This window comes from Maylandia zebra, linkage group LG19 (assembly GCF_041146795.1).
Source record: "Maylandia zebra isolate NMK-2024a linkage group LG19, Mzebra_GT3a, whole genome shotgun sequence".
Taxonomy (NCBI): domain Eukaryota; kingdom Metazoa; phylum Chordata; class Actinopteri; order Cichliformes; family Cichlidae; genus Maylandia; species Maylandia zebra.
The window spans coordinates 11,500,338-11,521,578 of NC_135185.1; the positions used below are offsets into that span (position 1 = coordinate 11,500,338).

At 44.3% G+C, this 21,241-nt stretch overlaps 2 protein-coding genes across 3 annotated transcripts in view; both read left to right on the top strand.

The window, feature by feature from the left end:
• The first annotated feature begins 44 nt into the window (after nucleotides 1-44).
• mocs3 (molybdenum cofactor synthesis 3) lies at nucleotides 45-6,186 on the top strand. The gene is made up of 13 exons (XM_004566527.2): nucleotides 45-250; nucleotides 1,340-1,472; nucleotides 1,545-1,637; nucleotides 1,960-2,080; nucleotides 3,205-3,279; nucleotides 3,456-3,573; nucleotides 3,651-3,759; nucleotides 3,843-3,905; nucleotides 4,350-4,513; nucleotides 4,692-4,739; nucleotides 5,291-5,387; nucleotides 5,491-5,598; nucleotides 5,981-6,186. The coding sequence occupies exons 1-13, from the start codon at nucleotides 158-160 to the stop codon at nucleotides 6,136-6,138; spliced, it is 1,380 nt and encodes a 459-aa protein (XP_004566584.1). The 5' UTR covers nucleotides 45-157; the 3' UTR covers nucleotides 6,139-6,186.
• A 441-nt stretch (nucleotides 6,187-6,627) lies between these two features.
• prkd3 (protein kinase D3) overlaps nucleotides 6,628-21,241 on the top strand; it is a 35,936-nt gene continuing 21,322 nt past the window's right edge. The window contains exons 1-2 of one of the 2 annotated variants that reach the window (XM_004566529.6): nucleotides 6,628-7,016; nucleotides 7,680-8,311. In XM_004566529.6, coding sequence (XP_004566586.1) covers nucleotides 8,036-8,311 — 276 coding nt within the window. In that variant the 5' untranslated portion in view covers nucleotides 6,628-7,016; nucleotides 7,680-8,035. The remainder of the gene's footprint in view (nucleotides 7,017-7,679; nucleotides 8,312-21,241) is intronic. The other variant, XM_004566528.6, reaches the window with a different exon arrangement.

Sequence of the window (21,241 nt, forward strand, 5' to 3'; positions counted from 1 at the left end):
TCTGACCGGCGCTCCAGACGTCATCTACCACGTGGTGTCTTTACCACGTGACCAACCCGGAAGCCTGCACCGTGTGTTTGGCATGTCAACATGTCTGAGAGGAGTCTCCTGCTTTAGAGCTTCATTTTTCTAACCGTAGGGTTTTTTTCTTTGCACCATGGCGCAGGAGGTGTGCGGCCTGAAGGCGCAGCTGCGGGAGAAAGAGGAGGAGATCGCAGCTCTGAAGAACAAACTGGCGCAACTGGAAAAGGTGCGAAAGTGAATTCACGTCTGTGTATCGGTGTGTTTCGGTGTGTGTATGTGCCTGATTTCTTGTGTGGCATTAACGGTGCAGTTATAACGTGAGCATAATGGGAGCTTAGTTTAGTGACGATATCGGGGAAGGACGTTATGTTACTCCAACACCTCAGAGTTTATCCGGCTATCACAAGGTGTCGCCACAGCAACCAGCTGCATAATTAATATTAAATGCATCATTGAGACAAGAGTTCATATTCACCTGATCCTTACAATCTCAGAGTTTAAGATGAAAAGTTTGCATTAATTCTTATAAAATAAGATTCCCCATTGTAGGCGTCTAATTATTATATTATTACCTGACGTTTTTAAACCTTATTTTAAATAAAAAAATCCCTAATATATTCATTTATGTGAGCCTACAATTTGTTTTCTCCATCTAACCATGTTTATTGATCGTTTATCTTATCTTCTAAATATGTCACCTATTTGTGCTTTACTTTAGCCTGCCTGTTATTAATTATTATCTCTTTCTAACATTTAATCTTTGACCTTTGCTGGTCAAACCTTTATATTTCCTCCTGTTTTCACATGTTTTGAGTTAATATCATTCAATCCAAAATCATCCATTTTTTAAGAACATTTTCTGTTCGCCCAGATGATCCAAAGTTTGGACATGATTTCTTTGACAGTCCAGCTTCATGGATCAAATACTTTCCTGGATTTTTTTAAAGACTCATCCAACTCACTTTCTGACCTTTTTTCATAGACTGAAATCTTTTGAACATGAATAGCTGGAAAGCTGTCATGAAAAAGAGTGAAATGTTCAAGTGAACCAGGATCTGTAATTTAATATAAATGCATAAAACATGTCTGAGTACTGGCTCTTTAACATAAGGAAAAATCAAAGTAAAAATTCAATGAGAGTGGTCACATGGTGCAGCTGTAATCTGAGTGCAGCGATACATTTGTACATCAGAGTTTATCGAAAAACACAAAATACTTCAAAACCTTAAAAAACACATCTGGATTGATTTTAGAGGGAAACTGTGGAAGACTTTGGTGAATAAAAACTATGCAAATGTATTTGGTGTGACATCAGAGCCGAGCTGCATCGGTGGAGCTACATCAGAGAGTGACGCCCCTTACTCCGCTCACAGGCAAAGCGGCTCTCACCAACGAGGACATCATGCGGTACAGTCGACAGCTCCTCCTGCCCGAGCTTGGTGTGCAAGGTACGGATGGCTGCAGATTACACTCGTCTGATGTTCAGAGCATTGTACCAAGTGAGGACTGATTATCTGCAGGTCAGCTGAATCTGTCCAAGACATCCGTGCTGATTGTGGGCTGTGGAGGACTGGGCTGCCCCCTGGCGCAGTATCTTGCAGCAGCAGGTGTTGGTAGGTACGCTTGTTGATTAGAGGACATCACCACCAAAGTAATCAGCTCATTAAAAGTGGCGTTTACTTAAAATAATGTTGAGCCATAAAAAGTTAATTTTTGGTGAGTAAAACGATTAAAGCTGAAGAGACAAGAAAACGTACGGTATAACATTTAAGATTTAACATTTAGTGAATTGAAATAAGAGAGAGTTATACTACCTGTTTTCTCAGGTGGGGTGTCAGGCAAACTTTGGATGCATAATTTAAAAGTTTGTACCTTATGAGTATACTCATTGGTATCAGTGTTTGATGAGTTTTAAAGCCTTTCTTGCCTCCCCAGGTCGCCTCGGCCTGCTAGACTACGATGAAGTGGAGCTGAGTAACCTGCACAGACAGGTGCTTCATGGGGAGGAGAACCAGGGCCAGGCCAAGGCGCTCTCTGCTGCCAGTGCAGTTCAGAGGTACAGACTTGGTACTGTTTTATTGCTGCAATCAAGTGTCTGCATGTGAACAACTGCTAATATCTATGCAAGAAACCAGAGACTGGGTATTTCTCTTTTTAGTCCTGGTCACTTTAAGGAAGCCTTGGTTGCATGCAGGTAAGCGTGAAGGACTAAAACATAGTGCAGTGGCCACAAAACCACCGTCCTTCATCCCAGCACAGTTTAAACTCTTATTCTTCATTTAGTTCCTACATTCAACAACAGTAACGACATCTTACTTTGACATTTGCTGTCAGCCCTGCAGGCTCAGTCTGACACGATAGGCGACGGCTTCCCAGATTGCTCTCTGTGTACACTGCGTATAATTCGTGGTATGCAGATGTGTAGAGAATACCAAAATCATCTAGGACTTCAAGTATGAAAGATTTTTTGAGTATACTGTTACTAATCTGTCTAAAAATGCCCTCCCGCCCCGAACTGGAAACAGAGACCTTACTGTTTGGATATTATTAGTAGATGTTCAGTAACTGTGATAATTAGTGTATTTTATGCTTTGTGCAAACATTGGGCTGCGTTATAATGCACACCGGCGCTTTCCAGTCTCACCACAGGTTATATTTGGTTTTGTATTTCACCCCAGTCTACAAATATTTTGTAAACATGTTATTTTAGAGACAGCTGTTTTTGTGCCTTTTTGCCACACAGTAGGCCTTCTGTGGTTTCGCGCACACGTCTTTAACCTACGGCCACACGAGGGCGTCAGTTCGCTGACTAGCAAAGAACTGAAACATCAATTTAATGCTGGGCTGCACTTGTTCCCCAGTTTTATTGAGCCTTGTTGTTAATAATTGCTCTTTAATGATCGTTTCTTGCATGCACGATGCAAATGATGTGCGACTGTAATGTTTGTCAGTGTTTTTCCTCTGCGTTGGAAGTCGAGATGGCAAAGATGGAGAAGGAAGGATGCACGAGCAGGTTTCCGACAGGTCTGCTGCCACAGTCGGGACTCACATGTTGCGTTTTTTTTGCTTTCTTGGCTCTCGTGCTGCTGCAGGACAGTTAAAGTGTTTGTATTAAATGTGCTGTTTATGCAGGACACAGACTTTATAGGGAATTACTTGAATCTGCATTTATCTCTGCAGGTTAAATTCCACTGTGGAGTGCATTCCCTACCACCTGCAGCTCTCGCCGGAAAACGCTTTACAGCTTATTCAACAGTATCCTCTATTGCACAGACCTCTACTTGTAAAATCATGAATATGTCACATAGCTGCTATCTGCCAAGTCTCGTTCTGTGATTACTTATCAGCGCACATGAAGAGAAATTCAGAAGAAGCTGTAAGTAATGCGTGTCTGATAAACCGCGAGGACGCCTTGACTTCACTGACCTCATATATGACATTGTGGCTGATTGCTCAGACAACGTCCCCACTCGTTATCTGGTGAACGACGCCTGCGTGCTCAGCGGCAAACCTCTCGTGTCAGCGAGTGCCTTACGGATGGAAGGGCAGGTAAGGCAGAAGGCAGACCCCCGTTTTCCTCATCGGTGCAGTGGGTACAGTATGCGGTATCTTTTGTGTGTCTGCAGTTGACGGTGTATAACTACCGTGGAGGCCCCTGCTACAGATGTCTGTATCCAGTGCCTCCACCTCCAGAGACGGTGACCAACTGCTCTGATGGAGGAGTGTTAGGAGTGGGTGAGTCTTGTTCCCTCACCTTCCCAGAGGCCACAGTCGGTGTAAATGATCGTTCTTTATAATATTTCCCGCTTGTATTGAAGTTCCAGGGATAATGGGCTGCTTCCAAGCTTTGGAAGTCCTCAAGATTGCCTCTGGACAGGGCTGTATCCTTTTTTTCTTCACCTTCTTGTTATATATAGTTTAGTTATTGTGCTTCTTTGCATCTGAGCTTTTTTGCTTAGTCACCAGAATTGATTAACAATGAGCTGCTGAATGATAAGGAGGGGAAGGGAGATTTTTGTTTGCATTCTCTGAGTTGACTATTTATTTGCCATTGTCATGTTCTCGTGCTGGTACTGAGAGTCACGGGAGAGAATAGACGCACCCCGTCCTGCCTTCTGTATTGCATTGTTGTACTGATGCTAACATCTCCCGTGATGCGTCAGCCGGGAAAGTGTTGCACCATATTCCCAGCAAAATCCCCGAATGTTGCTATGGCTTTTAATGTACCAGTGGGAGACGTGCCAGACTCTGAACCTCTGAATCGAGCGACACGGTGCTTCTCAGAAGTAAGTAGCCTTGTTAGTAACCTTGACCGGGCGTGCCAGCTTCCTGCGGCCAGCAGCTGGTGATGTTTGACGCCCAAGATGCCAGGTTCAGGTCGATCAGGCTGCGGCCAAAGCAGGCCGGCTGTGCTGTATGTGGAGAAAACCCCAGCGTGACCCGGCTGGTGGACTATGAGGCTTTCTGTGGATCTGCTGCCACAGACAAGGTTGGTCATAAGAGAAACTCACGGAGTTCCTCATTTTCTGCAGTCACGCCCATTTACGGAGGAATGCTGGTTTTTGAAGGTTTCAAACGTGTTTCCTAAATCAACTTGATTTATATTAAAGTGACATTTTTAAAAGTGCAAATAATTATCCCTAATTCTCTGAAAATTCTCTTTTCAGTGCCGCAAACTAAACCTGCTGTCCAAAGAGCAGAGGATCACAGTGCAGGTGGGGATTATATAGTGCAGAGCGCTCGGTCATTGCGTGACTCCCTGTATTTAGTGCTGTTTATTATATGATTACTCACAATTTTCTCAGTTTTCATGCGCATTCATAAACTGATTGCATCTCGGTGCTGACCCAGCCCCAAATGGGAAATGACTTAAAATGCGCCTGTAAATTTTCTATGGGAAAGAATAACACGTTCTCTTTGGCACCGAGCGCAGGAGCGTGGATTGCATCTGTTTATGTTTCTGCAGAACTGCTGCTTTGAAACCCACTGAGTCATTTAGCACAGAGATGGGGATCATGATTGATTGGGGTGCAGCTGAGATTGTGCAAGAGGCTGCAGTTAGAAACAGTTTTGCTTCCTGTGAATTAAGGAAAAACTGTTAAAACGTTCATATTACTCTACAATTACGAGTCCAGGCACATGAGTAATTTTGGTTTCCCTGCTTACGTAGAAATCCACGCCTTTCCCCAAAAAGCGAAGCCGCACCTCTGTAATTGTAGCAGCTGGTAGTTTAAGTGTATTAAGGGCTGTTTTAATGTGATTCCAGGACTATAAATCGATAATGGACAGTGAAGAGCCCCATCTCCTGTTGGATGTACGCCCTCTGGTGGAGGTGGATATATGCCACTTAGCCTCCTCTCTCAGTATCCTTTAAGACACAAATCGTTCTGGCTGCACCATAATCGTGTATTTTCTCTTCGTGCGAGCCTCGTGTCTGTGTGGCTGTTCGCCTTACATTGCTGCCAGATATTCCACTCTCAAGTCTGGAGGAGAGGAAGAGGGAACATCTCCAGTTACTCCGGGAGAGAATCAGCCAGCTGAAGCACCAGATGGCAGGTGACTGCCAGCCGCCAGGTAACACAGCAAAAACACCATTTAGGGTGTGTTGTTTGAAATGAACGGGCACGTACAGTCACTTGTGCATATTCAGAGGCCACTGTGTAGTCTCACACTGCTGGGCCAGAGGCTTATTTTGGACAGCTAGAAACAGGTTGTAATGGGGTTGCTATGTGAGGCCTTTTCCAAAACAAGTACAGTCAGCCTGTGCAGCTGGCCCGCTTTACAGAAATTAACATTCAAAACATTATTTTGGTGACGTTCTTTAATCAGTGAGATAAATTTAGCCTGGACTTTACTCTGTCTCGATTTTTAAATATTCACCTGCTTGTACCTGATGTTGTGTTTCAACCAATCAAACGTAATGAGTCCACCAGTCTCTCTTGACTTCTCTCTCCAGTTTACGTGATCTGCAAGCAGGGTAACGATTCTCAGAAGGCCGTGCAGATTCTGGAGAAGATGAGTGGATCAGAAGTGGACCGTGTCACCGTAAAAGACATCTGTGGGGGCCTCACGGCTTGGGCGAGGGGAATAGACTGCACTTTTCCGCAGTATTAATGCATTTATTATGTTTTTACTGTTAATAAAGGCTGCTTTCTGTTTGTTTCTCTGTTGTTCTTGGCTTTCTTTAAACTGAGCATCCTGATTAGAGAGAGGCTGTTTGTAATGTTCTCAAATGAAAAATCTCACAATGCAGTGGAACTGTTGGACAATTTCCTGAAATTTGTTCTGTAATATTCCGAGTATTAGTTAAATAACATATTAGCCCTTCAAAGTTAATCTATTCATAGACAACGTCCCTTTATCTTAAGCCGAGCGCACTTTAGGTAATAAACCTCGACTTGTATGAACTCCTTCAGTGTCCCCTTGCGACTCTTGCTTCCTACTTGGGAGAGCCATTTATTACAATTCGATCCGGGTCATGTGGAGTAAAGTTTTTTTTCTTTTTTTTTCTTTTGGCATGACCAAGTTGAAATAACGGAAAAGAAAAGGCACATGCGCACTGGTTCGAGCTCGAGCGGAGGCGCCATTGCTTCACATGGTGTGTAGTTCAAGTTTTCCTCCCCACTCATGGAAAGTCAGTTATGCGGACATAATAAAAAGACTCCAAGCCCCAGCGACGGTCGCTGCTCTTTTTCTCGTCGAGCAGGGGGAGTAGTCACAGCTGGAAGGATAATAAGATGCGCATGAATTTACAATCTGGAATAAAAGATAAGAGAAAATTAATGCACGGAGCGGCTCGTCTCAGCGAGACTCGCTGCAAAACTAAAGTTAGTATGTGTGAGCTGTGGGCTGTGCCGGAGTGCTTTCTGTGTGACTTGTAACAAAGTGCAGAAGAATAAAGTTCCGACTGTGCTTCCCTCACTTGATGGAGTCGAAAAGTTTCTTCAGCCCTCTCACAATGGATCGAAAAGCGCCCTGCGCCGAGAGCGAAGGTAAAGTATCCTGTAAGAAACGTTTAACTCGACGTTTGGCTTTAACCCGACTGTACCGGGAGAGAGAGTGTTCAGCGGCCAGGCTCAGAAAGCGCAGATTCGGGGCTTGTATAACTTGTTTTGCTGGCATTCTCGGCTCGGGTTGTGTTCTGCCAGCGAGCCAATCGAAAGTGGGAGGGGAGCAGATGTTCAGAAGCCTCGGTTCCAGATGTTTGTGGGGTTTGAATCCGTACAAACACACAAGTGATGCCCTTTATCGACGTTTGCGCGTCTTGTGGCCTGCTGTTTTGGCGTTTTACGCGCTCGCGTACAGTCGCCTACTTACAACTTTCTCACAGTTAGCACAAGTCGAGAAATGTAGCGAGAAAATTTAAAATAATTGAAATTATAGACAAGCCCCAAACTTTGGGGGCGTGCTTTGCTCCGAACCTTGCAGATAATAATAAATGACTTTATATTTGATTTGAAAAAGCTCTGAATAAAGATTTGTGACAAACGTAAAATGAAACGTCCTCTTAGTGAATCCAGCTCAGCGTCTTTACACTGTAAGAACAGCAGCTGATTCATTCATACACCCTGAATGCTTTTCACAACTGTTTTCAGATATGAGAATGCTTCTCGTTAAAAAGTAGTGTGTGTGTGTGTGCGTGTGTGTGGTGACAGGCTTCCTGTGGTCAGAGTGGATTACTGACTTCACTAAGGAGAAGGAACAAAACTCCAGGATATGAAGTGTGTTGCTGTGATTTCACTGCAGAGGCCTGCGTATTGTTCAGACACTTCTCCTCCATCACCTGTCAGTCTGGTGACAGAGCTCGGGCGGTGTGAGCTCCAGCGGGTGGATAGGCTGTTAGTTTGAAAAGGACAGTATCATTTTGACAATAAACTGACTGTTACTGATGAAGACCAAAGATTCCCCCTACCAGGAGTTCATCCACAGAAACCCAGCTGTGCTTTTTTCTGCCAGCCCTCACTGATTCCTCCACTGTTCAGACGTTTACGTTGCAACTGGAAGAAACCCAATGTCTGCCTCCTCTCCCCCATCCTTACCTCGAGCCTTCCTCCACTCTGTCCATCTGCACCACCCGTCCTTGCCATCCACCCCGTCTGGACCCATCTACACACGGCTGTCCAACGGCAGTCACAACGCCCCCAGCCCCACCAGCTCCCGCAGCTCTTTCCATGGGGTGTCCTTCCTGCTGCAGATCGGACTGACCAGAGAGACGGTGAACCTGGAGGCCAGTGACCTGTCGCTGTCTGCTGTGAAGGACCTGGTGTGCTCCATAGTGGATCAGAAGGTAGGGACGTCTTCATTCATTCTTTATTATACTTAACAGTCTATTTTCTGTCATAAAGGACGTGCTTCACCTTCATTGTTTTCTTTAATCTCTTCTGAAATGAAGTGTATTGCACAAAAACAAGCTCGCTATCTGCAGGGAGCTTGTTTTTCACAGTGCAGCCGTGATATCAGAGGCTCAAGAGGACCAACGTGACGAAGCACCAGCATGTGTTTTGCCATCTCCTACCATATTCATCTGTTTTGGTTTTGTTTTCCAAAGCAGACATCTGCGCCATGTGGCTCCCAATGAGTCAAACGCCGCAGAAGCATGCACACAACAGTATCGACGCTCCTCCAGTTACGGTCTACTAGCGCCTGTTATTTATGCTGCTGTGTAAGGTCACTGGACACGATGCAAGTGCAAGTACAAACTCATATGCACGCGCATATATGAAGTGGTTTTGTGCCCGCTGTGCATCTCGAAGCATTTTTTTTCACATGGTATTGGTGAAGGAGTTCAGCCTCAGCAGAAGAACCGGCTTTAAGCACAAGTATAGGTTGCATCTTTCAACAAACGAGTGCTGTGGCGCGTTTACCTCGCCTTACTTTCTATGTTCTTGTTGTTTTGTGGTGAAACTGGTCAGAAATTTATAGTCATACTGCATGTGCGTGTGTGGGCTCTTTTTATAATGTGTGAAGTAAGAATGAGGGTTAAACATTTTAATTTCCTTCATCTGAAACAACCTCATATAAGCACAGCAAAGCCGCAGTACCCCAGATGTTATGGCCGTCATGTGAAGTGGTTTTCTTGTCCATAATCATATAATAATTACAAAAAGGACAAAAATAGTATTTGGTATAAATTGGAAAGTTAAACACTGTATTTGCACAGTGAAAAAAATCGTAGTTCATATTTATCTGCTAAATGTGTGGCGTTTCTAACCATTTATAGGTGCTCTTATAGGTGCTGTACTTAACAGTTGTGAGGGATTAATAGTATGCAAAGCCTATTGGAATAATGAAATGGCTTCTGTGTGCATGCACATGTTTAACCTCTTGCAAATAATGATGATTACTCCATTTGTGTGTGTAATTATCATTGAGTGCATAAAAAGAGAGGGTGATTAAAAAAAGCACTTTCATCAGCCACTAGAATCTGAACATTTATGTAGGTCAGAGCCGCGCTGGTCTTTGAAGTCATGATAATTACAATTAAAAAGGAAAAAAAAAGGAATTAGGAGCAAATTTGTGTGGAACAAATGGGAGACTGTGCGGGAGCTGTGTGCGCCGAGCCCGCGTCCTTTGCTTCGTGTTGTCCAAGTTGACATTCCAGAGGAGCAGGGTAATGTTGTTGTTCTTTACGAGGTCTGCTGATTCTCACTAGCTAGCTGGTTATGAACAGTTCTGGTTCACAGAGCAGAAAATCTCATCGCTGCACAAATTTGCATGGATCTCGTAACATATTGGTGCAGAATGTGCAACAGGAAAAGGTGAGGAAACACGATGCTTTAGAAACACACCTTAAAGAAAATCAGTGCAGCGCCTGCATTTTGAGTTGAGATCCAACCGAGATAAGGTCCGGCTTTATCTCTGTATCACATGCGTTCATTCAAAGATGGCGGGCAGTCTGATAAGATGTGCCAGGTGATTATAAAATTTATGGCCAGCAGTCATGCGAGCCTATAAACATCTGACCACGCTGTATATCTTTTCATCATAATATACTGTACATCATCACCACAGAACACATCCAGTCTGTTCATCCACATTAGTGTGCAGTGCTTCTATTAAACACTGCCAGAAGCAGTGCACTGCTTCAACTATTTCATGAAATCCAGCCATATGGCTTTGATATCAGTGGAAAATATGACTGTAGGCCTTGTGTGCTTTCAGTCCATCCCTGCCTTCTTTTCTAGAATATGCATGACAGCGGTGAGCGATACAGAGTCCGCTCATCCCGGCCAACTTTCCCAGCTGAGGATCTCTGACCTTAGCCGGTCTAGCCGTTGACAGCAGTCCCAGGATGTCTCCAGTCAGCACAACTTCAGGTGTCTGTCAGCGCGGCCGAGGCAGGAAAAAGCGTTCGACTTTATGTTGTAATATCTGCGCGGAGATGGAGTTTGGATGGAAGCGTATTCCCCCTCTGTGGTGCCGTTTCCTCCGCTGAGAGCTGGCCTGCTTCACCAAGTGACTCACCGCTCAGCCATGCAACAAACAGGGATGCTTATCCCAACTCAGATCTGTGCAGTTCAGTGTCAGCCTTTCTGCTGTGTCAGCTGTTGTGAGCTTTCAGTGTAGAATCTGGTTGCTTACAAACCACAGCGGATATAACATTGACGTCTTGTTAGTCGATACATTTGTATTCAAACGGCTGCACAGTCTGTCCACCTTTGTGCTGATCATCCAGGTCTGGCCGCTGTGCCAGCAGGGCGGGATGGCAACTTGGATCCACTTTTCTTTCTCAGCGGTGTCCTTGAGCTCTTTTGTTTAGATAGCATAAAGAAGTCGATGCCCTACTGTCTGCTGTCTGAGCCAGGGTTTTTTCCCTTTAGACAGCCAGCTCCTATCTCCCACTGACCGGCTTGATTAGTAAACCAGGACTTAATGAGTCCCACTAACAGAATATCTTTTGAATTATTGCTGTTATTACAGGTTGTTGTGAAGGTTTTATGTGATCTGCCTCTTTAGACACACATATTGTCTCTAATCGGTACGTTATGTGCTTTAATATTTAAGATAGAAAAATGCTTGCAGCGCATCGCTCTGCACAAACACTCTTCTGCTGCAGTTGCTCTAGGAGGGTATCGTGAAATCTGCAGTCACATTCCTTTGGTATCTCCTTAAAGCTTGTGATCATAACTTAAGGATGAAAAACTTGTTTTCTGATCAGCAGAGTGCTTTACTTTGCTATAGTTTTCCTTTTGAGCTCACTTTTATCTGGAATATACTGTATTTCTAGTCCAGCTGTGGCTCTGAATCATGCCTCAAAGGTTAATATTTAGTAAACTATCCTTATAGTATTGAATGAGTCTCTCTGTTTCACATGGGGTCGTGCAACCTTTTATAATAGCTGCGCATTGTATAGTTTTTCTTCGGCTCATTCTTCTTCCTGCTAAACACCCGACCAACCACATGACTTGGCTGCTTCTACAGAATAGATTTTCTTTCTGTTCTCTGTGTTGATGTGAAGTTGGTTTTGATAGTAGCGGTTTGGCTCGTAATTACCAACTTATAGTGGTTAGGTCAACCTTATTCTTGCGCACCCTGACGCTGATAAGTTCAGTCTTTTAGAGCAGCTTTTGTGGTCACTGCTCTTGCGATCTGCTGAATGCTTAAAAGTGTAACTTTTTTATTGTCACCACTTGGCACAAGAGCATCAACCCTAAGCCAGGCTCCTTGAAGACTGTGAGAAAGGAGGAGGGGAGCCAGCTGTAGGGTGGAGGAGACCAACCCCTGTCAGGGTACGAAGAAGCCCAGATCTAACCCCGCGATGGCTCCCTGATCACAGCCTTGTTTCACCAGCCGGGTCCCGACTCCTCTGGTTTTGGGGGTTTGATGAATGGCGTGAGATAAACATCCAAAGCGTCCAGTTGTTGAATGCTTCCTGTTTGGTGTCGCCCAAGTCCTCTCTAGCAGCCAGCAAAGGGAGCAGCGTCGGGACAAAAGTTCACGACTCCCAGTTAGCCAGCTGGTCAGCCTGGTGAGCCAGTCAGCTACAGAGCATTCTTCTTTGCCCAGGCATTTTTGGAGGATGATGTGATGTTCCTGGGTATGGGTGGGATTCGAGTGTTATGAAACTCAGACGCGTGAGGCTAAATTCTTGCTGTGGTCGGAGTGAATATTTGACAAGTTGTAAGGAGCGCTGTAATGCCGATTTCACGGTTAACACAGATTAGTTTTCATTCCTGTTCAACTGTATTTAGTGCAACAATAGAATTTTCTGATGAATGTCGGCAGCAGCACGTTTGATATGTTTGAATTTACAGGGGAACTTGGCATCAGTTAAAAGTTTCTCTATCAAAGGCGACGATAAAGTTTAGCAGGAGGAAGGAAATTAGATTTTATTTGGCACTGGAGATGGAAAGAGAGCATGTTAGCTTTATGAATACTTTAATTTAGCCCTTAGGATGTTGATGCTTTTTCACTACAGCTGAAAATGCAATGAAAGGCCTCAGCCGCAGGTTCCCCCATTGGTTTTGTCAGCACTGTAACTCCCAGTCTCTGGTTCAGAGCTCTGCAGCTGCCTCTGTAATTAGCCAGACAAAGACCTTTTTGAGTCAGAAATGGGCCGTGTTGGACAACACACAGGAAAAAAGCAAAGTATTATAAAAACAGAAGGGTTTGGATCGCTCTAAACCTTTGAGTAATATCACTTACATGATGCAAGGTAACAGCTGGCGGAGAAAACAAGATCAGCTCAGAATTCTCCTCCAAGATTAATTAGACTGAGTTGCAACAGTGCAGAAGATTTGTGTTGGTCTGCATTCGTACATGTACGGGACAGCGAGGCCTGGGAATGGAGCCATTTTAATACCCGCGGGCTCCGCGAGATATAGAATCTGTCCTGTGCTGAGCGCACAGGAGGCCCTGTAGGAAGCATGGGCACATTATAAAAATGCTGTGCAGTGAAAGATTTGAATAATGACTAAAACTGCTGTCAGCAAACTGAGCTGGAGCTTTACAAACAATAAACCGAGCTATTGAACGTAACATGACGCACTCATGACAGTGACAAAACACTGAACAGGTTCCTGCCTTGCACTTCCTGTCAGCACTGCACAGATCTACAAACAGCTGTCTATGTAGCTCCCCCTGTTAATACTGAACTTTTTCTTTGACTGCCATTAATAATTAAGAATTTTTTAATAAATCATGCTTTGATAATTGTTTTTTTGGTGGTTTTTGTTTTAAAAACACCTTTTCCAAAGGAGCTGTTTTTTGCTTGACCAAAAAATATATATTTGTGCCTCACGGTGAAAGTGAAACAGATGATTACGTGTAAATTAGTGTGTCACCTTTGCAGTTCAAACCTTTCAGCACTGTTTAGCACTGTTATTTAGAACTTTTTTGAACATGCCATGCTTTTAGAGCCCAGCCGATGAAGCATTTTTGATTTGTTGATTTCAAAATCCGATATTCCGATATACCAACTGGTAGTTTTCTTCTTTCAGACAGATGGAACATAAACATGTTTTTCACTTAACTCGTTTACACTCGGATCAGCTGGTTTGGACAAACATTTCAAACACGTGTGTTGCTAACAGAGAAGTTATGGCGTGCCTCTGAGTGACTCGAGTCACACTGATCGATCACCAAATAGATGATGTTGGCTGATAACACTGAAACAGAATCACCATAGAGCGCTACCAGTGTTTGTGCATATGACTTTTACTGAAGCTATCCAGCTAACACATCAATGAAAAAGACTATAAGGCACATGTGAAAACATTTTAAAGTAAGCTAGGCATTTTTTTATTTAAAAACCCACAACGTTGGTTATTTCTATATTCACATTCACATAACTGCTTGAAAAAGATGCTGAAAATGAGTAAAGAGCTGCATGTGGCTGACCCCTGTGACCCCGGCCTAGCTGCATTACATGCCCAGTGAAGTTTACTGCAGGTCTGGTGACAACAGCAGGAATTCTGTTGTTTAGGTCAGCGGTCCCCAACCCCGGGCCACGGCCCGGTACCACTCCGTGAGTCGTTTGGTACCGGGCCGCGAGAGTTGCGGTACGGGTGTGAAATTTATGGTTTTCAGCATTTTTATCAGTTTTATCGTTAACTCGGTTTCCCTGGGTCTTTTCCCGTGTTATGAATAAATCTTTTTTTTTGGTACTGGTTTTACTTTGTTGAATTTTTCTGCGACACCTTAAACGCCGGTCCGTGAAAATATCTCGGACATAAACCGGTCCGTTGGGGACTGCTGGTTTAGACAGAAGCTACAAAACGATCGTATTAATCTGCAGTTTTTACTTCCTTGTTTGTTACATATTTAAAAACTTTCAAATGAAAAGAAAAAAACACTTTCTTTCTGTATCTTTCTGTCTTTGATACATTTAGGATTACAGCTACAGTAATAAAGTACAAATGTGAGACCTGTTTATTTTATTTGCTTGTATCACTAACTCATAAATACCCGTTCTGGAAGAAAAGCATTGACAGAAAGGCAGAGGAGACATAAACAGGTTATAAGGGGAAGGAAATAAGAGGTGAAAACAGCATCAAAGAAGTGCACAGATGGAAAATGGAGGCTGCAGTTCACATCGACCAGCGCTAACCGAAACACATGGGAAATAAATCACCACCGTCTCCCTCGCTGCTTTTCTTTGACGCTATAAGGCCACATGTAAATGTTCCTATGAAGCTAGCTGACATGTTTCGCCCCAGAGGACGTCTCGACATCACACGTGTGATCTGCATAGGGCCAGACGTTTCCTGGAAAGCACATTGAGCTTCTTCTCAAGGAAAAACGAGTCTCTCCAGTGTAAAGCAAACTTTTGGCTTTTAGCCTTTTCCCCAACATTTTGGTGTTCGTTTGAAGGCACGCTATCGTATTCCAAAGCCATAGAGCCAGCTAAATGGATATCAGGATGGGATTGCCGAAGAACAAAAGTCCTCCATGTACAAATCAAAAGCCAACGTGCACGAGGAATCTATCAATTTCCCCAGTCTTGGAGTAATTTGTGGAAAAGGGAGAGAGAGAAGAAAAAGGAAAAAAAATATCTCTGAAGTTAAGTGAGCTAAGTAATTTCTACCATCTGCAGTGCACATTTCTACCGCCTTGCTCTCCTTTAAATGTAAAGTGGCAAGGCAGAGCACGGGGCCTGGCCGCAAAAGTCAGTGAATGACAGAGTGGAGAAGCGTGGTCCTCTCTGGGGAGAGGGGGCAGGGGAGGCTGGGACAGCCCTTGGCAGTCCCTGCTTGGGGTGCAGAGGGGGTTGTGGGCACTGCGTGGCTGATGTTCTGTGCCAAAACCATCAGTAGAAGCCACTTCTGCCACCAATCACGGCTTCGCCTTGGGCTGTCTGTGCTTCTTGGTTGCTCAAATGTCCTTCATCGTATTTTAGCCAGTGGTGGGAGATAACGTGGCATCGCTCCAATCCCCGCTAATACGGACTCAAAGAGCTCCATCGCAATTATATTAACGTGGCACGCAGGAGCACCGCAGAGCTATTTAATGCTCGTACATGCTGGTGACTTTGTCTTTGCAAAGCCAACCACATGAAGTGATTTAGGAGCACTTCCCGAGAGATTCCTCGAGTTTCCATTCATAAATTTGTTACCGTGGCATAACGGATGTCTTACTTCACCTATTCATGTATTCATTAACAGGCCTTCCTCTGTTGACCAGCTTCTAACTTGACTGCACTTGCTGACAATGTCAGCATACTTAGAGGACTTCAAGCATGACAAATGCTGAAGAGAAACAGTTAAAGCCGGTGTAGTGACGAGGACTCTGCGCTACACCACATTTGTCCGCTCGACGCAGTTAACCACTAATGTCACTTCTCTGACTCGAGGAGCTCGTAAACTGAAAATGCAGAAAGTTGCTTGTTTGTGACCTTAGCAGTTAACATCAGAACCGTGTGCACGTCACTGACTGACACGCAGTGGCCGTACAGTCGTATCACTTTGGCGTTATTATCGATCCCTGCAGCACGAGCACGTCACAGAGTGTCTCGTTCGCTGCTGTTTTCTCAGCGCTCTTTGCCTTTCCTGTCTCAGTGCAGAGAGTGATCTGTCAGACTGATAGGAAGGTGGCAGAGGAAGTGAAATTACATGTTGATACAACAAGAATACAACAACAAGCTCTCCGACTTACAATTGGGAAACGTCTCAAGAAATGCACATCTATGAAAAAGCAGCACCCCAGGCAAAAGGGAAAGAAAAGTTTGGTTTGTTTGAACATTTCTGAATGCAAGGGGAGCAGTCAGCCACTTAATTTGGGCTCCTTTTGTCACTCTGTCTCGTTCTTCAGCCGTGCTTGCTGGTTAGTTCCCCTCAGAGCCGCTCCCTGTTTCCATATTCTCTCTGCTCCTGCTCTCCAATCTGCTGTGGTCGGCAGAGCAGCACAGCCCGTTCACTTTGTGTGCCTGCGTTCAAATGGCTTTTCTCTACCCTGCACTTGCTATTATTCTTGTCTGCGTGTTTAAACATTTAGAGAAATTGCCTCTCGGTGGCTGTTTTGAAGGAGGTGACAGCTAGAGTGTTGGAATTCGGCCGGACTGCTTATTTAGCTTTAGTTTTCCCTTTTCAGAGGTACATTTACGCGAAACTGTGTGAAACAAAGGCATGTCTGTAAAAGCAATTCTTCACTGTTACTCGGGAATAAAGTAAAGCTTATGCAGCTAGTCCTGAGCTACTTTCTGCTGCAGAGCCCACAGCAATTATTAATGCTTTTGTTGAGCAACAGCAGCCTGTTTCTACATCCTGCCATTATTGCACACCTTCTGACCTTTTGCTCTAGCAGAACAAGAGAAAGTGCAGTTGCCATCAATCTCACAAAAATCCCCCCCAGGTTCACCTGTTTATTTGCCCCCTGTGGAGGTGAATCTGGCGGCCCTCTCTCGCTTCTCCAGGTCACAGAGAGGAGATGGAGTATGTGCTGTAGTATATCTTTGGGGTGGAGGTGCTGGCTGAGGATCGCAACGGAGCAATAACTCATCAGTGGCGTGCGGGGGCCTGGCCAAGCATGTCTTAGATCACACTGCTGTCTTCCTGCGAGGCCTTAGATCCTGTGACTCAGCCTTCCTCTCCTATGCCTGGCCTCTGGGCGCTGTTGCATATAAAACCCGCACACAGAGATGCTTGCTGGCGCACACCCACACGTGTTGGAGATGCGTCACTGAAGAGGGATGAGGCAGGTTCTGTCATGCATGTATAAAAAAAACTTGGTGTTGTTCGGTTGGAAGCCGCCTGGCTCTCGTCGAGGATACAGTGGCTAGTAACCAAGCAGTGACCTCACCACCATTATCTCGACTTCATTGCAGCGCTTTTGTTCTTAAGGCCAAATAACGATAGAAGGGCATTGTTCCTCCACATCCAGAAGAGCCTGCTGAAATTACTGTAGGATTTTCTTTGGAGTGCTTCACAGCTACGTTTGATAAAAGCAGGAGGACGTTCTGCTTTTGTGGTTGATGTAAATCGGGTAAGGGGTATAGCTTTCCCAGAGTCTCTTGGTGATTGAAAGAGGTCTAGAATGACAGGTGTAGAGTTTTCCACTGTGCTGTGGTCTGGAACAGGCAGCTGACCTAAACTCAGTGGTTAGACTTGCAATTCCTCCTAGTCCGGACCAGAAATGTAGATGCACACATGTTCACATAGATACACAGATATACGCACACAGCCTTCCACCTACAAAAACAAGAAAAGCAGCAGTGAATTAATTGCATCTGTACGTTTGGCACCAATTCAGACCCGTGCATTCATCATCTTGCAGAGCGTGTCAGCTACGGCTAAACCAGGCGCAGATTTATGTGAAAGTACACAGGGTGAAAAGCTGTTTAGTGTCCAGAGACGCTGGTCAAACTGCGGCCGCACAAAGAAGCAGAGTGAGTCTGTCTTCTGTGCAAAGTGGGGGCTGCGAGGGCTTTGAAGGAGCTGTGTTTCTGTGTCATGCATGCTGAAATTTGTCAGATATATTTAAACAAAATCAGGCATGTTTCTATTAATATGAAAAACTTGCTGCTGTGTTCCATGATGACACAGCCTCATGCAGTAAAAGCTATGAATGAACCATGAGTCGTATGCGACCACATGGAAGAAAACACGTTAGTCAGCCTCTAGAGTGAGAAAGTCACAGCTTCTCTTGCTGCTAATTCACCACGTGAGTTTCCTTTCCGTTGCATGCGGCTGCTTCTGTCGATTACCCCCAGTGAAGTCTTCCTTTTGCAGTAGAAAAGGAGCGGACGTCGCCAACACATCGTGAACATGTTATGGAGAGTGGTGGGATCCATTTGCTTAATCTGAAAAAAATGTGCAAAGATTCCTTCTTGAGTGTAAACCATTTGAGGGGAGTGCTTCTTCAGTCAGCTGCACGTACCTTTCAAATCCCTTCCAACCCACTTTTACTTCTGCCTCCAGCTGCAGCGTGTTGTTCTTGGCCTGTGCATGCAAACGGAGGAGCAAACAGTTTTGCTATAGAAATCAGGCATGCACTCGGACGGTTTCGTGCACTCGGACGGTTTCATGCACTCGGACGGTTTCGTGCACCGGCTGCAGAGCAGAAGCGAAGCACTTTCTGTGCATTCGCCTGATTCATCGTAGACCGTTTATTCGAGCTCAGTCGAGTCATGCTGGTTCTGTATAGATGACAGAGTCTCTGAAACATGTAGAAATAATCCTATATGAAAATGTTTTGCCTTATTAAATCGGTCGACTTTATACTCGGTCGTCTCCAGCTTTATTTTGAAGTTGCCTGAAAATCAGTGACGTTACAGCTTTAAGAGATGAAGCTCAGCCTGGACAGATCCAGGCTAGATTTTTCCACCTGATTCCGGTATTGAAAGTATCAGGATGGGATGTCGATCTGTTCCTTTAATACTGTGATATCAAAAGCGTCACGCCTCCTTTCGTGCAGCCATGTGGTTTTCATTCCACTGCACTTGCTCCTTGTGTGTAACATCACTCAGAGGTGCAATGCAACATGTGTCGTTCACCATGTGAATTTCATTCATGTGTTTGTTTGTTTATGTATTGGTGGTTATGGGAACGCTCGAATTGACTCGCAAGATCTTTTCTTACTTCCTGCATTTAGTGGGATAGACTTTCTCTGCTGCATAAACCTGGTAAGAAGCACGTTACTTAATTAGCTTGATACTGTGAGGACATCTTCACCATCAAAGTGAATCCATTCAGCTAAAGTGATTGGAAACTGTTACTGGAGGAGCCAAAACACATAATGTTACAGAAGACAGTGGAAAGCCAGAGTGTTTCCAACATGCCCTCTTCTGACGCATCCGTCCAAGTGACAAATTCATTATTTGGCTGCCGTCGTTGCCCACATCTAGTGCTCTTGTAATTTGCAGTGCATGAGTGACTTGCGCCATGCTGTGTGGAAAAAAATTGCCTGGTATTACATTAATAATGTGCAATGAAAACAAATACAATTCCACTGTTGACTTTAATAAATGAACAAAGTTTCCACATCGCGTTTGATGTGACTCGAAGAAAGTAATTACACAGCTTTCCTCCAAGATTCGTGTGAGCACATAATTGGATTTTCCAATGCAGCCGTTGGACTAGTTGAAGTATTGAAGTGTATTTTCCTCTGTTGTGGGAGTTAAAAAGCACGTCAAAGTCAAACAATGGTTTCCCCATTGTTTTGACATGAAAACACTGTTGTCCTATTTGTGAAATCCTCACTACAGTCTGTCGGTTTCACAACAGACTGCGGAGCTCGTCGGCACAGCGCGCGCTGCCTTTTAAATGTGCAACGCATCAGAATGAATCAAGTCAGGATTGTAGCTGTTAACCCAGTTTGAACAGATGCCGTCTTTTCTTATTGGCCTCTCATTATGATGCTCGCTCAGATACAGAGCAACAGAAAACATCGTCTTGTGTCTTCTGGTTCGGTGTCTCTGGGCCACAGCGATCTGTGCCTTAGCACTGTTAAATAATTACAAGGTTATCAGTCAATAGATTTATTTATCTGCTGAATAAAAGCACCTTGTATCATGCCGATCTTGTGACAGTGTTTATCTTGCCACCTCGAGCAAAATAAACAAGAGTCTTTTACCTCCTGACTCTGGTTAAATGTTTCACAAGGATCCCGATGAAACGTTTTAGGTTGTGTTGGAGGTTAGATAATCTTTTACCCTTTGCTTCTGTAATGTTTTTACATATCTGTGGTTCAGTATAAGAAAATCCATTAGTTTACACATTTACACCGGAGAACGCTGCCCTGGCCTTTAAGTACATATCTGCTCAAGGACATTGCAGAGGAAACATCTACAGTTTCCAAGCTGGATGTAAAGTTTTCCGTGCGCTCTAGCATTTTGTTTCTCTTAAGGTGACCATTTGATTGAAATGCTAAATAATAGTAACCGACTTCAGTCTCATATCTCATGTAGGGAGGTGAAGTTTGACTTTTAGAAAAGCAGAAAGAATCTGGACACCTGGAAGACCTGGGCTCTGTTTGCTTTTTCTAAACTATCCTGCTTCTGGCCATATCTGATTTAGTTATTTGCAGTGTTATAAGGAAAAATGGCACAATCGTTTGAGTCAGAGTATCCAGAAATATTCACATGACCATGGGATGCCAGATGTAACAGGACCTTTTTTTAAATTTTGGCATTTTATAATCCTTTTGCCAGGAAGAGTATTTAGAAAGCTTCTCGTGTCGGTGCCCTGAAACGCTGGAATGAGAATGAATGAAATTGGCTATAATAATTATAATGTCAGCTATTCCGTATTTTACAGTTCTACAGTTTTCCTGAGTATCCGTACATTTTGCAGCGTCGATGAGACAAATATGCGGTTTCACGTCAGTGTTGTCAAACTTTAGCCATACTTTTCTTACTTTCCATAAACCACAGCATCAAAGGATTAATCAAGAAAATGACAACTAGATGAAAATAACCGTGGTTTGCAGTTCTGCATTCTTGTGCAGTGCTGCGTGTTGCACACGAGCAGCATTGTTTCCATCGTCCAACTTTTATCTCCGGCGCTGCGATGATGAGCTGGACGTTTAACTGTCGCTGTCCTCCACGTCTGTCTGGCCCGCTGCCACACCAATAAAGGTGTTAGGCAGCCCGAGGTCAAGCTGCATGCTTTTCCTTACTGCGAACACGCGGCCATCTGTCAGAGCCTGCGCGATGCTCTTAGCGCCGCTTCACCCTCACATGCAGCGAAACACAAATGTTTAACCACATAATCAGGTGCACGCCATCCTGTTTCACAACAAACTCATTGTCCTCTGTGACTGAGGCCCTCGTGCAGGAATTGTA

What these genes read in the sequence shown, in the direction of transcription:
- mocs3 (XM_004566527.2), top strand. Translation starts at nt 158, where the DNA reads ATGGCGCAGGAGGTGTGCGGCCTGAAGGCGCAGCTGCGGGAGAAAGAG. An exon ending in GCTGCCAGTGCAGTTCAGAG is followed by an intron (nt 2,081 to 3,204) that starts GTACAGACTTGG and finishes TTATCTCTGCAG; the next exon opens with GTTAAATTCCACTGTGGAGT. An exon ending in CCACTTAGCCTCCTCTCTCA is followed by an intron (nt 5,388 to 5,490) that starts GTATCCTTTAAG and finishes CATTGCTGCCAG; the next exon opens with ATATTCCACTCTCAAGTCTG.